Raw genomic sequence first — 18,439 nt, 5'->3', positions numbered from 1 at the left:
TTTTCTCTTTCAAAACTTTTAATATGTCATGCCACTCTCTCCTGGCCTGTTAGGTTTCCAATGAAAAGTCTACTGCTAGATGTATTGGAGCTCCATTGTATGTTGTTTCTTTTCTCTTGCTGTTTTTAGGGTCCTTTCTTTATCCTTGACCTTAGGGAGTTTGATTATTAAATGTCTTGAGGTAGTCTTATTTCAGTTAGATATGCTTGATGTTTTATAACCTTCTTGTACTTGAATATTGATATACATTTCTCTACATTTGGGAAGTTCTCTGTTATTACCTCTTTGAATAAACTTTCTACCCTGATCTCTCTCTCTCTCCCTCCTCTTTAAGGCCAATCATTCTTAGATTTGCCCTTCTGAGGCTATTTTCCAGATCCTGTAGGCATGCTTCATTCTTTTTCCTTTCGTCTCCTCTCATTGTGCATTTTCAAATAGCTTGTCTTGAGGCTAATTATTCTGCTTGATCAAGTCTGCTGTTAAGAGGCTGATGGATTCTTCAGTCCGTCAATTGCATTTTTTCAGCTCCAGAATTTCTGCTTCTTTTCCATTATTATTTATTTATTTATTTTTTTTGAGACGGAGTCTCACGCTGTTGCCTAGGCTGGAGTGCAGTGGCATTATCTCGGCTCACTGCAAGCTCCGCCTCCTGGGTTCACACCATTCTCCTGCCTCAGCCTCCCAGGTAGCTGGGACTACAGGGGCCCACCACCACGCCCAGCTAATTTTTTGTATTTTTAGTAGAGACAAGGTTTCACCGTGTTAGCCAGGATGGTCTCGATCTCCTGACCTCGTGATCTGCCCACCTTGGCCTCCCAAAGTGTTGGGATTACAGGCATGAGCCACCGCGCCCAGCCTCTTTTCCATTATTTAACATTTTTTAACTTTTAACATTATTTATTTATTTAACATTATTTATTTAACATTATTTATTATTTATTATTTATTTATTATTTATTTAACATTATTTAACCTTTTTCCATTATTTAACATTTATTTAACTCTTTTCCATTATTTAACATTATCTTTGTTAAATTTATCTGATGGGATTCTGAATTCCTTCTCTGTGTTTTCTCGGATTTTGCTGAGCTTCCTCAAAATAGCTACTTTGAATTTTCCATCTGAAAGGTCATATATCTGTCTCTCTAGGATTAATCACTGTTGCCTTATTTAGTTCATTTTGTGAGGTCATGTTTTCCTGGATGGTCTTGATGCTTGTGGATGTTCATCAGTGTCTGGGCATTGAAGAGTCAGGCATTTATTATAGTCTTTGCAGTCTGGGCTTGTTTGTATCCATCCTTCTTCAGAAGACTTTCCAGGTATTCAGAGGGACTTGGGTGTTGTGATCTAAGTCTTTGGTCACTACAGCCATATCTGCTCTAGTAATGCCATGGCTCTTGTAGACTCGTAGATATACTACCTTGGTGTTACTGGGTAATATCTGGAAGAACTCCCTGGATTAACAGGCAGAGATTCTTATTCTTTTCCCTTACTTCCCTCTAAACAAATGAAGTCTCTTTCTCTGTGCTGAGTTGCCTGGAGATGGAGGAGGGCTAACATAAGCACCCCTATGGCCACCACTACTAGGACTGCACCCAGTCAGACCTAAAGCCAGCACAGCATTGGGTCTCACCCAAGGCCTGCAGTGATCACTGCCCGGCTACCACCTATGTTTGTTCATGTCCCAAGGGCTCTACAATCAGTAGGTGGCAAATCCAGCAAGGCTTGTGTCATTCCTTTCAGGGTGGTGAATTCCTCCTGGCCCTGGGTGGGTCCAGAGATATTATCTGGGACCCACAGCCTGGAGTCAAGAACCTTAGGAATCTATCTGATGCTTTCTTCTACTGTGGCTAAGCTGGCACTCAAGCTGTATGACAAAGTCCTTTCTACGTTTCCTCCCCTTTCCTCATGCAGAGGAGTCTCTGTAATGAAATTCCTTATAATCAAAATTGTAAAAGTCTCAATTTGGTAAGACCTTTATAAAATAAAGAATCTGAACTCAAGTAATGAAAGTAAGAACTATTGCTCTGCAAATAAGAAACTTACACCAGAATGTTTCATCTCTCAATCTGTTAATCCATCATCCATCCATCAATCTAATATTAACTGTCTACCAGATCTGGGTATAGGGGATCTAAGGATGAAAGTCTAAGCTTACAGTCTAGTAGGGCAGATAAAACTCAAAGATAAATAACCATAATAGAGGCAGAATGTGGCACATCAGGGCTGTAATACAATCCAGGTCTGTTAAGGTCAAGGCCAATATTTTCTCTTACTGCCTTCCAATCCAAAGTGCTGGGATTACAGGCATGAGCCACTGTGCTTTTTACCAAAGTCTTATTGCCACTTACTAATTATTGTAGAAAAAAAATAAGCCTGGGCAACACAGCAAGACCCTATCTCTATGAAACAAAAAACTTAGCCAGCCATGGTGGCGTGTGCCTATAGACCTAGCTACTTGGGAGACTGAGGTGGAAGGATTGTTTGAGCTCAGAAGTTCAAGGTTATAGTGAGCTATGATTTCACCACTGCACTCCAGCCTGAGTGACAAAGCAAGGCTCTCTCTTAAAAAAAAAAAAAAAAAAAAAAAAAAAAGGCCAGGTGTGGTGGCTCACTCCTGGAATCCCAGCACTTTGGGAGGCCAAGGCGGGTGGATCACCTGAGGTCGAGAGTTCGAGACCAGCCTGGCCAACATGGTGAAACCTTGCCTCTACTAAAGATACAAATAATTAGCCAGGTGTGGTGGTGTGTGCCTGTAATCCCAGCTACTTGGGAGGCTGAGGCAGGGGAATCGCTTGAACCCAGGAGGCAGAGGTTGCAGTGAGACGAGATCGCGCCACTGAACTCCAGCCTGGGCAACAGGGTGAGACTCTGTCAAAAAAAAAAAAAAAAAAAAAAAAAAAAAAAAGAAAAAGCACGGTGGCTCATGCCTGTAATCCCAGCACTTTGGATTGGATGGCCAAGGCAGGAGATCACCTAAGGCCAGGAGTTCAAGACCAGCCTGGGCAACACAGCGAAATCCTGTCTCTACAAAAAAATTTTTTAAATTAGCCAGGTGTAGTAGTGTGCACCTGTGATCTCAGCTACTCAGGAGGATCGTTTGAGTCCAGGAGTTCAATGGTGCAGTGAGCTATGATTGTGTCACTGCACTCCAGCCTAGGTGACAGAGTGAGACCCTGTCCCACAACAAAAGCAAAAATGAGGGAAATTGCAGTGACTCCAATAAAGAAAATAAGTTACTGGATATAAATCCAATGTGCTACTATAAAATGACCAAATAATAACTCTGAAAAATGAAAAATATATTATTTTTAGAGGGGGAAATGCATATCACAAATGAATCCATGGTACAATAAAATATGAATATATTTATTCAATAAACCATAATTAAGCACTAACAATGGGAAGGCACTCTACTTTGTGCCAGGGAAATTCACAGAAGAATGATGCACAACCTTGGCCCTCAAGGGACTCACATATGGGCAGCAACCAGGAAACAGCTTAAACACACAGGCAATGTCCTAGGGTAGTAGTCCCCATGAAAAGAGTTTTCCTTTATTTATTTATTTATTTTTTTTTTTGAGACGGAGTCTCGCTCTGTCACCCAGGCTGGAGTGCAGTGGCCGGATCTCAGCTCACTGCAAGCTCCGCCTCCCGGGTTCACGCCATTCTCCTGCCTCAGCCTCCCGAGTAGCTGGGACTACAGGCGCCCGCCACCTCGCCCGGCTAGTTTTTTGTATTTTTTAGTAGAGACGGGGTTTCACCGTGTTAACCAGGATGGTCTCGATCTCCCGACCTCGTGATCCGCCCGTCTCAGCCTCCCAAAGTGCTGGGATTACAGGCTTGAGCCACCGCGCCCGGCCAAGAGTTTTCCTTTAAAAATTTTTCCTTTATTATTTTAAAGTGGCATAGTTAAAATAAATAAAATCATCCAAGAAAGGTTAAAAAAAAGAGGAAGTAGCCAATTCTGTCAGATATAAGAATGAATTCAAAAAATTAAAAGGGTCTTTGGGGGTCCAGATTATGTTCTTCAATTACAATGTCTCAGTAAAAGACCCTGGGTTCCTTGGAGGAATAGCTAATCCCAGGTTTACAGTAAGAAATCTACACGATAAGCCTGGAAAATACTGTCATGCCAGACAGCAAGAAATCTCACAAAGCGCCTAGCGTCATTATCCCTAAAGCCAGAGGTCCCCAACCTTTTTGGCACCAGGGACCAGTTTTGTGAAAGATAATTTTTCCATGGACTGGGGGGAGATGGTTTTGGGATGATTCAAGCACATTACATTTATTGCACACTTTATTTCTATTATTATTACATTGTAATATATAACGCAATAACTATACGACTCACCATAATGTAGAATCAGTGGGAGCCCTGAACTTGTTTTCGTGCAACTAGACGAGCCTATCTGGGGGTGATGGGAGACGGTGACAGATCAGCAGGCATTACATTCTCATAAGGAGCGCTCAACCTAGATCCCTTGCATGCACAGTTCACAACAGGGTTCACGCTCCTATGAGAATCTAATGCCACTGCTGATCTGACAGGAGGCGGAGTTCAGACGGGTAACCCTTGCTTGCCCACCACTTAACCTCCTGCTGTGCAGCCCGGTTCCTAACAGGCCATGGACCAATACTTGTCTGTGGTCTGGCAGTTGCGGACCCCTGCACTGTGCAATGATATTATATGTCCCCTCTTCACCGAAGAAGGTCGGCAGGCAAATATAACTCCAACCAGCTTGCAGTTCACATGCAGGAGGTCTGAGAGGTGAAAGGTCATCCTTTCCATCCCTCTAGCCAGCAGAGCCATCTTATTACATTTGGGACAGAAGGAGAAATAACATGGAAAGACAAGGCAAGCCTTGTGCCTTTGCTGGAGGTAACTGGCTGTTCCCAATCCCATCCATGTCTCCCCTAATTGCAGAAAACCATATACTGCATGTTCTCACTTATAAGTGAAGCTAAACATTGAGTAGACATGGACACAAAGAAGGGAACAGACATTGGGGCCTACCTGAGGGTGGGGATTGAAAAACTACCTGTTGGGCATTATGATGATTACCTGGGTGAGAAAATTATCTGTACACCAAACCTCTGCAACATACAATTTACCCATGTAACAAACCTGGACACGTGCCCTTGAACAGAAAATAAAAGTTGGAAAAAGAAAAAAACAAAAAAAAGAAATCATGTCCTTTGCAGCAACATGGGTGCAGCTGGAGGCCATTATTCTAAGTAAATTAATTAAGAAACAGAAAACCAAATACCACATGTTCTCACTTACAAATGGGAGCCAAACAGTGGGTATACACAGACATAAAGACAGGAAAAATACGGTGGGGATTACTAGAGGGAGAAGGGAGAGTACGAGGGCTGAAAAACTACCTATTGGGTACTTACTATGCTCACTATATGGGTGATGGGACCAAATGTATTTCAAACCTCAGCATCACACAATAGACTCATGTAACAAATCTGCACATGTACCCTCAAAATTGAAAATAAAAGTTGAAATTAAAAAAAAGGAACATGGGCCTGGTTGTTTCAGAATTATAGCCGGTTTCCACCCAGGATGGTATCATCTAGCTTTAGAAATCACTTAATTCATCAGCTCCGACAGCAAAGGATGAAGATAAACTATCACTACGAATACTGAAAAGAATGAGCTTAATGGTCCAGAGGCAATATCCAAAAAAAGGATTTCCAGAAATGGTCCGTACAATGGCAGAGCCCTGAGAGTGGGTGGGTGATCTCCTGAGTGACCTTTCAGTAGACAGGACACTCTCACTGGGAGGGTGAGTCCAGCTAATTTGGTGTTAGCCCACTCTACTACTTCTCATGGGGACTTACCTGAATACAAGCCCCTGTCTTCAACTTGCACAAGTTGCAGACTAAGGCCCACCGACTGGGTGGGATGTGGGAGATCTTCGTGATCGGTTCCATCCTCTCAGGACAAGCAATGCTGACCTACAAATAAAATACCACCATAAGGCAGAAGTACCAAGGCATCCCAGAAGTACCTTTCACAAACCATAAATGATGTTACATAAAGCTAAGAACATTAAAACAACGAGGTAAGTCACATCTCTTAAGGTTAATATGGAATCAAGAATAAACAAAAGTTATTTCCACTGCTCAGTCCTTCACTCATTTCCAGTAATATAAATAATTCACATATGGGATGAGAGAACAGGAGTATAGATTAGGCATGATTACCTTTCACTTTATTTCTTTTTTTTTCTTTTCTTTTCTTTTTTTTTAAGAGACAAGGTCTCCCTCTGTCACTCAGGCTAGAGTTCAGTGGTGTGATCATGGCTTACTACAGCCTTGAACTCCTGGGTTCAAGTGATCCTCCCACCACAGCCTCTACCACACCTGGCTAATTAAAAAAAAATTTCTTTTTGGCTTTTATCCAAATGACAGGCAATAACAAATGTTGGTGAAGAGTGGAGAAAAGGGAACCCTCATACACTGTTGGTGGGAATGTAAATTAGTACAACCACTATAGAGAATAGTTTGGAGGATTCTAAAAAAAAAAAAAAACAACAAAAAATAGAGCTACCATATTATCCAGCAATCCCACTGCTGGGTATATACCCAAAAGAAAGGAAATCAGTATATCAAAGAGGTATCTGCACTCCCATATTTTTTGCAGCAATGTTCACGATAGGCAAGATTTGGAAACAAGCTAAGTGTCCATCAACAGACGAATGGATAAAGAAAATGCAGTACATATACACAATGGAGTACTATTCAGCCATATAAAAGAACGAAATCCTGTCATTTCCAACAACATGGATAGAACTGGAGGTCATTGTGTCAAGTGAAATAAGCCAGGCACAGAAAGACATACATTGCATGTTCTCATGTGGGATCTAAAAATAAAAACAACTGAACTCAAGGAGATAGACAGTAGAAGGATGGTTACCAGAGGGTGGGAAGGGTAGTGGGGGGAACAGAGCAGGCAGGGGGTGGCAATAATTAATGGGTACAAAAAGGATAGAAAGAATGAATAAGACCTACTATTTGATAGCACAACAGGGTGACTATAGTCAAAATAACTTAATGGTACATATAAAAATAACTACAAGAACATAACTGGGTTGTTTGTAACACAAAAAGGATAAATGCTTGAGGGGATGAATATCCCATGTTTCATGATGTCATTATTAGGCATTACATGCCTGTATCAAAATCTCATGCATCCCATAAATATATACATCTAATATGTACCCACAAAATAAAAAATTATTATTATTATTTTTGTAGAGACGAGGTCTTGCTATGTTACCCTAGGCTGGTCTTGAACTCCTGGCCTCAAGTGATCTTACTGCCTTGGCCTCCCAAAGTACTGGGATTACAGGCATGAGCCACTGCACCCAGCCAAGGTTACCTTAATGAACACTTTTACTTAGGAACCAAAGAAAGCTACTGAAAGTAACTAAAATTCACAAAATCGAGTATCTATTATGTTAAGAGATGGTGCTACATGCCTTGTTGTTTCATTTGATCAACTAAGGATGAAAAACAGAGGCAGTGACAAGTCTTTCCATTTGGTTTACAAAGGAACCATGATATTGTTGGAAAACAGCACATTTGTGTAATGAAGAGACTGCAGAATGTAAGTAGAAAGGATGAGGATGACATTTTAAAACCAAAGTCTTTAAAACCACGTGACGATCATGAGCTTACCCTACTCCCTCAGTCAAAGTAGCTTCAAAGTGAAATTAGTCTTTGGGAGAGTACTGAAAAGAAAGGGATGCTTTTTTTGTTTTCCTTTTTGAATCAGGGTCTCACTCTGTCATCCAGGCTAGAGTGCAGTGGCAGGATCAGAGCCCACGGCAGCCTCGACCTCCCAGGCTCAAGTGATCCTCCCACCTCAGCCCCTGAATATCTGGGACTACAGGCATGCACCACCACAGCTGGCTAATTTTTTGTATTTGTAATAGAGATGGGGTTTTGCCATGTTGCCCAGGCTGGTCTCAAACTCCTGGATCCAGGTGTTCTGCCTGCCTCGACCTCCCAAGTGCTTGGATTACAGGCGTGAGTCACCACACCCAGCAGAAAGGGATGTTTTAAAAAAAGATGAAAATATTCTTTTCCATGTGAAAATAAGGGGTCAAGCAACTGCTGGTAACAAGTATTTTCATTCCCCCTACCCCGTCAAATATATACATGAGTTTTTAAGAGAGATACAGCTTTAAAAGGTGAAGAACTGTCAAATAAGGATGCCAAACTAGTACTGGTTTTACCCACATCAGGAAACTAACAGATCTTGAATAGTCCAGAAGGCACTAGAAACCAAGAACTAGAAACCATAAGAGAATGCCAATAACTGAGAAAGCTTATTTTGTTTTTAAAGAGCTCTTCCTGAGTCATGTTCTGGACTTTTATAAGCTGAGAGCCTACTCTATCAGCTGGGGGATTTGCTGCTGGAAAACAGTCATTCTCAAGCCAGAAACCTGTTTATTTTATGTCTAGATGTTCTTAGTGAGAAAAAGAAACTACTATTCAAATATTTTTAAAAAATACTGATGTCTATAGCCATAGGAATACAAAAGTATATATATGGGACTTTTAGTGTAACTCTGTGAGCTTCTTTATTAGACAATAACTCCCCGGAACCAATATTAACAAGATTAAAAACAGGAAAATCTTAAAGGAGAATGAGTTACTGATATAATATCAGCTCCCCATTAACTAGATTCTGCAGTCTCTCTTGTCATGCAGTTAAACTGCCTAACAAATCTGCTGGCTTGGATAGTGGTTGGGGAGACAGGATATGAGTGGGATATCCACACAGCTAAAGAAATAAAAAAAGGCAACCATAAGAAGAAGAAATGTCTGTAAGCCCCACTTTAATTAAGTTAGTGTACATGTAGCCACTCAGGAAATACCAGCAACTGAAGGACCAGGCTAGATGACAAATCAAAGTTTGAATAAAGAGGGTCTTTGGCAGATGTTGAGTGTAAGCCCTGAAAAGAGCTTCAAAAAGTAAAGGGCATCGGCTGGGTGCGGTGGCTCATGCCTGTAATCCTAGCACTTTGGGAGGCCTAGATAGGCGGATCACCTGAGGTCAGGAGATCGAGATCATCCTGGCTAACACAGTGAAACCCTGTCTCTACTAAAAATACAAAAAAAAAAAAAAAAAAAAAAAAAAAAAAATTAGCGGGTGTGGTGGCGGGCACCTGTAGTACCAGCTACTCAGGAGGCTGAGGCAGGAGAATGGCGTGAACCTGAGAGGCGGAGTTTGCAGTGAGCCGAGATTGCGCCACTGCACTCCAGCCTGGGCGACAGAGCAAGACTCTGTCTCAAAAATAAAAATAAAAATAAAAATAAAAAATAAAATAAATAAATAAAAATAAAAAAAGGTAAAGGGCATCTATCACAGTAGACAAAGAGCTATTGCTCAATTTGTAATAGCCTACATGTAAACAACCCAAATGCCATCAAAGGAAAATGAATAAATCAGAGTATATCCATACAATGGAATATTAGCAATAGAAAGGAATCAACTATTGATACACACCACAACATAGAGTGTTAGCCAGACCGAAAAGAATACATACTGTATGAAGTTTAAAACCAGACAAAATTAATCTATCATGATCGAGATAAAAATGGTGGTTATTCTTGGGGGATAGAGACTGGAAAGTGGGCATAGAGGATCTTTCTGGGGTGCTTTATGTCTATTTTTAGGTATTTCATGTCTTGGTCTGAGTTGTGGTTACAGATACATACAAGTGTAAAATATCACAAAACTCTACACTTAAAATTTGGCATCTAAACATAAGTTTTACCTTAAAAAATCCTGCTGCTCACACCCTGGTCTTTTGTGTCTCTCCTCTCATACAAATTTATCAATTTATACATGATATACCCAAATATCGTGTACATATTTGGGTATTATCCCAAGTACCACGGGAATACCACCTATATATTAATCAGCATGGGCTTACATGTACGTGTGCATCCAAGAAGGATCTGAGGTAGCTCAAGTGGAAGTACCATTACTTCAGAAACATGGGCAAGCATGAAGCATCTCCATACTAAGCCTGAGTCAGTCTGAATGTTGTGGGGAACAGGGACACCCTGGAGCAAATGGTCTCACAGGCCTGGATGAATTCTTACCTCTGGGATCCACAGGGCACAGCTGACATGAGCCCATTTAGTCCCTGTCTTGGTGGTCTTCATGGCTCCACCTTTCTTTGGACATAACACACATTGCGGATAAATGCCCAGGACACAGGAGCGACACAACCAGCTGCCTTCTGGGACCTTGAGGATGCCATAGCAGGCCTGGAGGTACGAGGAGGAGAGGGGAGAATGGTCAGTACCTTCTCACCAGGGTTGGTATCTGTTCTGATACACAGTCACAGAGTATCCTCCGCTTTTGGGAGAAAGGCAAATAAAGCTGAACAAGTTTATATCCAGTATCGAGTGATTTAAAAATACTCAAAAAAGCAACTTCCACCATCTGTCCTAAGATCAGCATGTCTGTCCATGAGAACTGACTTTAAGGATGATAGAACAAGACTAGGAGATACAGCCAACCATTAGCCCAACTGTTATCTAAGTGTTGTGATTACAGCATTTTTTTGGTCTGTTTTCTAAAGCTTCTTCAATGACTATGTATTATAATTAGTCAAACACTTATTGAACATTTCCTAAAAATCATACACTGCTGTGATCAAGAAAAAAATGTTAGAAAATAAAGAGAGTGAAACTTCTGAGGAGCAAATGAACTAACGTTTATAAAAAGCCTATTAACGCCTAGTGCATAAAAAGTACTCAGTAAATCATAGCAATTGCTTGCTTGGGTTGAAGAAACAGAGACTTGTGAATGAATCTTGAATAGAATATTACACTAATCACAATAATTCATAACGAGTTCTGGAAGGTACTTCAAATCCTTTATGGAATGAAGTTGGACAAATAAATAAATGAATTACTGTGAAAGACTGGAGATTAGTTTGGGAAACATTCTAGACTTCCTTTTTGCTATCCCCAATTTTGCCCATCATTTCCTCCTTACTGCTCTACTCTATTAGAGACTAACTGATTCAATATGGCAGCTTCAAAACTTGTCTGCCTCAGGAGATTCACCCGCAGCTCAGATTCAAGTTATAACAGTTACCATAATATCTGCCCCCCACAACCTGGTCCTTTTCCAAACTCCTTTTTTCCATGTCACCACCATTCTTCCTATCTTCCAGATCCAAATTCCTAGACTTGTATTATTCACTTTCTTTCATCTGCTGACCTGGTGCTTGCTATTCTCCCTACAGTGGCCCCAAAACTCTGACCTTCCTCTCCATCCTCACCACTTGCTCTATCCAAGTTCTCATTATGCCATGCCTGGATTGATTAATTTCTGCATTTTCTTTTTCCCCCTTTGTACCTTCAACCCTTCCTCTACTTGGCTGCCAGATTGTCCTCACTAAAAGAATCCATACCATTGTACAGTGGCAAGCCCTTTAGATATTCCTTCTACTCTTACCTGCCCCCTACCATCCAAACTAGGGGTTGGCTGTTTTCCAAGGTCTGTTTTATAAAGCCAACAAGCTAAGAATGGTTTTCACATTTTTAAAGGGTTGTAAAGAGACGAACATGTAACAGAGACTGTATGTGGCCTATAAAGACTGAAATATTTACAGCGGATCCTTAAAAAGTTTACTGGTTCCTTATCTAAAGCCTGCTGCTCCTTGTATCTCACTATCCTATCTCATGCCCCACTATACCCAAACACAGGGCTTCTGACTTGGACAGGCAGGCCTCCTGGTTTTCTCCATAACTGGTCATTCTCATTTTCATGTCCATGTGTCTAAGCAGTTTCCCTGCTCTACATGGTTAACTGTTCTTTGCATAGTCGGACCTTTCTCACCCTTCCAGACCTGGTTCAAACTCCAGGCCCCTCCAAAAAACTTGCTTAGGTCACTGTAGCCCCTTGTGTTTGTCCCACTGCCTGACTCCCGCCCTCCACTCCATGCAATTTCTCTCACCAGGTACGCAGTCAGCATCATGTGTTCTTTATTTTTATTATTATTATTATTTTTGAGACAGGGTCTTGCTCTGTCATCCAGGCTGGAATGAGGTGGCATGATCTTGGCTCACTGCAGCCTCGTAGTGAGCCTTGGCTCACTGAGCCCCTCCTGGGCTCAAGCAATCGTCCTACCTTAGTCTCCTGAGTAGCTAGGAGCACAGGCATGTGCCACTCTGCCCAGCTAATTTTCGTAGAGACAGGGTTTTGCCACACTGTTCAGACTACTCTCAAAATCCTGGGCTCAACTGAACCACACTTTGGCCTCCCAAAGTGCTGGAATTACACGTGTGAGTCACAGCACCCGGCCAGCACCATGTATTCTTTTTGTCTACATTTGCTGTCATGTTTCCTCTCCTCAGTGAGATTTAAGTAATTTTTTTTCTTTTAATTAACCCTGGCCTACAGAACTCAATGAGATTTTAAGGTCACTAGAGGTAGAGCTGTTATCATCAATTTACCTGAATGCCCCCTATGCTGAGCTTGAGCAGGTGGTTGGATAGAACAAATGTGTTTAGCTCAAGAATTGAAGCTGGACTCTAGGTAGGCTCCTCTCACAACAGCAAGGCATCATTTTATAAGGTTTCTAACCTTTAAAGCTCTTTGTCTGAGGCCCAGAATGTTTGCTAGGAAATGAAAGCAAGCTTCCTCCCTAAAATAGAGTCTCTTTCAGACTGGAAGAGAGATCAGAGGCCGGCTCCTGGAATATCCTTTAGCTCCTGGCCAGTTTATTGGGCAGAACATCATTTACTGAGCCCTTTTGTGGACTTACTCATGGTCATAAGATCATAGATACATGTAAAAGGACTTGGAATGGCCCTAACTTTCACATTTTTTTTTGAGATGGAGTCTCACTCTGTCACCCAGGCTGGAGTGCAGTGGCGCAATCTTGGCTCACTGCAATGTCTGCCTCCTGGGTTCAAGCAATTCTCCTGCCTCAGCCTCCCGAGCAGCTGGGACTACAGGTGCGTGCCACCACACCCAGCTAATTTTTGTATAGAGACGGGGTTTCACTATATTGGCCAGGCTGGTATCGAACTCCTGACCTCGTGATCCACCCGCCTTGGCCTTCCAAAGTGCTGGGATTACAGGCGTGAGCCACTGTGCCTGGCCCAACTTTCACATTTTTTAAAGAAAAAATGGTAAATTCATTGTTAAAATCTAAAGGCTACTTATGTACACCTCTCTTCTAAAGTACTGACTATAAGTGTATTTTTGTCACTGAAGAACAAACACTGAAATGTAATATGGTGTCAGTAAAGAAGAAAAATCATGTTTAATAAATTCAGATGTCAACATGTCCCCATTCTGTTAGGGAGTAAACCAAAGCTTCCAAAGCATTTTAAGTCACTTTTCAGCCAACAGAGGGAGCTCTAAGCTAAGTATCTCTTTAGAATCCAAGTAAATATACTTACTTTGGAAGAATCTCTTATGTGAAACTTTATAGGGTACCAATGTCCCAGCTTTAATACATACCAGTTTACATTCTGCAAGGTCTGGTCAGTTATTGTCATCTCATCTCTTTCTATGTGAGAAAGGGGCATCATTTATAGTCATTACCGGAATCGTTTTCAAGACTAATAAATAGCATTGGAGATAATTACGCTACATTTGATTTTGTTAAAGAACCTGAGAATACTTACTATTTTGTCCCAACTGTAAAGGACAAACATAGGAAATATATACAGATGACCTTTATGCTATTCCTTTTAAGCCTACTACAGATCCACAATCATTTATCTGAAACCTCTAGGGTAAGAAAAATTAGGAAATTCAGAATTGCTCAGATCTTAAGAAAGTATATATATAGTATATGGCCTAAGCCCCCAGTGGGACCAGGGGCAATACCATATAACCAAACACATTAATAGTTCTCTAACAAAATATATGAGTATTTACATAAAATGGATAAGGACTACAAATGGCCTCATACTGGGTGGGTTCTGGTATTGTCCTCAAATCAGTTCTGGTGTGAAACTTCAGCAAAAACGTGTGGTTTTCAGAACTTTATAATTTTGGAATTGCAGAGAAGGGACTGTGGGCTTGTATTGTGAGATATAATACTTAAGTTCATAGTTAAGTGGTAAACATTTTCTGCTGTCACTTAAAGTCTGATATAAATGCCAATAATTGGTAAAGTGAAGACAAATTTTCAAAATTTACTTTGTTAAAGGTAAATGAAGAAAAAGACCCAATTGGTCACATAATAATTGTGAGTACCTTTTACATACAGGGTGGTTAGGTTAGGTGGCACAGGGAATTAAAATAATCTTAAGCCCTGGTTTCTATCTGCTATGTTATCTATTCTAATTATTTTAGTCATTTTATAGCCAGAATGATCTTTCTAAAATACAAATCACATCCTCCAGGGTTGACAGGACAGAACTGAAGTTCCTTAGTTTGTCAGAAGGTCCTTTACACACGTCTCTTGTATCCCTCTCCACCCTCACTCTCCATGTCTTCCCTACTCTGCTCTGCCACTTTATAGTTTCTGAAGCCTTCAGTTGCCTCTGACATACTTTGCCTGCTTTCACTACCCTGTATGAACATTTCTCCTCTCTGCCTGAACACACATTGCTGGTTTACTTGACATCTCCTTTTGGACATTAAGATTTAGCTTGGATGCCACCTCTTGGAAGTTGTCCCTGACCATCATTTCTCACAGATGCACTTCCACAGCAGCTTGGACTTATATCTATAAAAACACTTGGCACATGATGCTAAACTGGCAGTTTCCCTATATTTCTTACACCAGACTATGATCTCCCTGGGGGCAGAGACCATGTCTGCCTCTCTTCATCACTGAGTGTGTCCTCAGCATGCAGCACAATCCTGGCCCATGGAGTACTGTACCTATTTGCTAGATAAATTAACAAAATGAATGAAATATAAACAGGTTCAGAAGAATGAAAAACCACTTAGGGCAAGGGAGTTCAAGAAAGGATCTGAACTAGACCTTGAAAAATATGTAGATTTTTGATAGCTGGGAGATAGGAGGAGGCATTTACAAATTGGAGTGCAGCTGAAACATGGGAGATAGGACAGTGTCAGGAATATTCATCACTGCACCTTGAGTAACCTTACTTTGTTGGAGCATAGTGCTTGTGGGGGAAAAAATGGAAAGAGCTGAGAGGAGGGTTGATATCATAATCATTATTAATTAAAAAGGCAGTGTAGTAGAAAGAATGACAAATAACCAGCTTGGGTAAAGTCACTTCACCTCTCCTGGTATTGTGTAAGATTGAAGAGTTACACAGTCTTTTGCAGTCCTAAAATTCTGTGATCTTTAAAAGTGGGGTGGACCTTCTTAGGGGTGGCATGTTTAGGGGATGGGGGAGGGTCTTGAGTGCCAGGATAAGGAGTCTGGACTTCTTTTTTTTTTTTTTTTTTTTGAGACGGAGTCTTGCTCTGTCACCCAGGCTGGAGTGCAGTGGCCGGATCTCAGCTCACTGCAAGCTCCACCTCCCGGGTTCACGCCATTCTCCTGCCTCAGCCTCCCAAGTAGCTGGGACTACAGACGCCCGCCACCTCGCCCGGCTAGTTTTTTTGTATTTTTAGTAGAGACGGGGTTTCACCGTGTTCGCCAGGATGGTCTCGATCTCCTGACCTCGTGATCCGCCCGTCTTGGCCTCCCAAAGTGCTGGGATTACAGGCTTGAGCCACCGCGCCCGGCCAGGAGTCTGGACTTCTATCTGTAGGAAGTGTAAACTCACCAAGGTTACTGACCACGGGTGTAACCTCATGAGGCCATGGAGGTTTGAAGGCAGAGGAGAGACCTCAGACAGGCAGCAATGAGATCCCCCTGGGGCAGGGGCCTAGGGTAGAACTGAACAAGGCAATCCCAATGGTCTGGGCACAAAGTGACACAATAAAGACCTGGGTTTAGCCCCATGGGGTAAAGTTAGTCAGCAAGTCATCTTGGTGGTCATAAGAAGTATTGTTTCTAGAGGAAATACTGAAGAACAACCAGGCCAAATCTTTATTTTCACCCTTAAATGCAAGCCGCTACCCAGATATGGGTGCTGGAGATCATCACTGAGCTTGAGAAAGGCTGACCGTAGGGAGGTGACGGTCTCCACTCTCACTAACCTGATGCACACAGACGTTACACTTATCACAGAACACCATATCATTCCCTTCTTCACTGTCTGGAGACCGGCACACATCACAGATCACATCTTCATCATACTCTATGCCTAGCCCTTCCTCTGTCTCAATAGCATGGTTCATATTTTCATGGCAATGGCGTTCCAGGACTTCTACTGTCTTTTCCATAAGATTCTCATCAACTGGCCCACAACCTGCACAGAAATACAAACAATCAATCAACCCATCAGTCAGCTGTCATTCCCAAATCACCTACTGTGAGCCCAGTGCAGGAGTGGGTAGGATTCTAAAGGATAAAAACATCTCTTTCCTGCTCTAAAACAACCAGATTTCAAAAAATCTTTTGCTAGTACTACTCTAAAATTTACCTATAATCATGTATTAGTGTTTGACACATGAAAGGAGATATACATTTCACCATGTTCCTTAGAAGATATATTACTGACCCTTTCGATTTCTTGTCCAAATTCTAGCCAGTCTCCTCTTAAATCTCTATTTTCTCTTATTCCCACTGTAGGAGGACTTTCACCAAGCTTTATAATTCTGGACATGATCATTTGTAGCATAGTAATTAAAATCACATAACTATTTGGACATAATAATTCATTCTTAGCAAGTTAGCTTCAATGAGCATATATAATGATTATACAAGGAAAATTTCATATGAAAATGTATGAAGCCCATAATAGAAAATTCTAGGTCCTACGTGTAGGTGATTACACATATAAAATATTTTGTTTTTCAAATATAACTTTTAAAAAAATCTAATAATATTTTTCAATGGCAAACTATAATAACATATAAACCTATTAAAATTTACAAAGCTCTAACTTCAATTCTGAAATTACCTTCTTTGCTTCCTGATTCCTTTTTCCAGCTATATCTTTATTTTATCTTAGCCTTCCACACTTATTAATCAACTTTTGTGAGAGCACTTATGTATTTATTCTAACAACTTGTAAACTCAGGAATAATCCTCAAAATGATTCAAAACAAACGTACCCAAGTATTCCACTTCATTTGTAATATAAGATGTCCTAGGAAACTTTAGAATTCCACATAAACTATCATTTTAAGGTTGTGGCTACTTATGAAACCAAAAACTGTCCAGGCCTTATGTTTCATTTTTCCAGCCAAGACAAGTTACACGGTTTTTTTTTTTTTTTTGGAGGAAAGGAATATAGTGTCTGGTTACAAGAAAACTTGGATTAAAATTCCAACTTTACCTCATATTAGCTATGTAAACTTTGACAGGTTATTTATCCTCTTTAGGGCTTAGTGTTCTTATCTATGAAATAAGTATAATAATAAGAAACCCACTGATTTGTTGTGAAGCTGAGATGAAGTAATTGCTTAGTATGGTGCTCAATATGTAGTCAGCACTCAAAAAAGTCCTTAATTCATAATACGCTTAATATTGTTTTTAAAAAGTTTACTTTAAGCTCTTAGATACCTCACTGCAATATCATTCACCCTAAAGAAAAGCTTGAGATACTGCAATCCTCTTTTAAAATTCTTCTAAGCCTAAATGCAATGTGGTATACTGGATGGGATCCTGGAATAGAAAAAGGTGGTAAGTAGAAAAACCCTTGAAATCCCAATAAAGTCTGAAGTTAATAGTAATGTACCTGTGTTGGTTTTGTGGTTTTGACATATGTACCATGGTAAAGTAAGATGTTAACATTAGGGGAACTGAAACTGTGAGGTGTATATGAGAACTCCCTGTACTAACTGCAACTTTTCTGTAAATCAAATTATTCCAAAACAAAAAGTTTGTTTAAAAAACTCATCCAAGGAGAATTAGTTACAAAATACCAAAGGAACCTCATAATAAGGTAGTTTCATGCCAAAGGCAGCCTTGTAATGATTGTGATATCTATGGATATTATATGCATTATGAACACAAGTGCACATTGAGCCATGGATCCATTTGATTATGTCCTCATATTCTGATTTTACTTCTCTGTCAGTCTTTTATTCCCTTCTCTTTGTGGTTGCCACCCTAAATTTACCACTCCCCTCTCCTCTTAGGGGGCAGAGCAAGAAAAGACAAAACAAAAAGCTTTAAAAAATCAAGGAATAAGGACTGGTTACCGGCAGAGTAACTATCATTCCCCATGCCAAACTGATTTAATATAATTTTAGTTTTTTATTCATGTGCATTCAGATACTAGCCTCAAAAGAAAGAAAGGAAAAAGGGAGGGCAGGAAGAAAAGAAAAACCACTGATCCTTATACTAAAATGAACAAATGTGATTCAAACAAAAATGAAATAAAATGTGATTCAAAC

General features: G+C 40.7%; 1 protein-coding gene across 4 annotated transcripts in view; it reads right to left on the bottom strand.

Moving 5' to 3' along the window:
- Positions 1-18,439, bottom strand: part of JADE3 (jade family PHD finger 3) — a 150,010-nt gene that overhangs the window by 15,886 nt on the left and 115,685 nt on the right. For all 4 annotated transcript variants that reach the window (XM_050775587.1, XM_050775586.1, XM_050775585.1 and 1 more), the window contains 3 exons: positions 16,133-16,344; positions 10,135-10,302; positions 5,854-5,970 (listed from right to left, as the gene is read on the bottom strand). In XM_050775587.1, coding sequence (XP_050631544.1) covers positions 5,854-5,970; positions 10,135-10,302; positions 16,133-16,344 — 497 coding nt within the window. The remainder of the gene's footprint in view (positions 1-5,853; positions 5,971-10,134; positions 10,303-16,132; positions 16,345-18,439) is intronic.

This window comes from Macaca thibetana, chromosome X (genome assembly GCF_024542745.1).
Source record: "Macaca thibetana thibetana isolate TM-01 chromosome X, ASM2454274v1, whole genome shotgun sequence".
NCBI classification, from domain to species: domain Eukaryota; kingdom Metazoa; phylum Chordata; class Mammalia; order Primates; family Cercopithecidae; genus Macaca; species Macaca thibetana.
The sequence above is the reverse complement of the archived record's forward strand: the minus strand, read 5'-3'. Positions and strand labels throughout refer to the sequence as shown.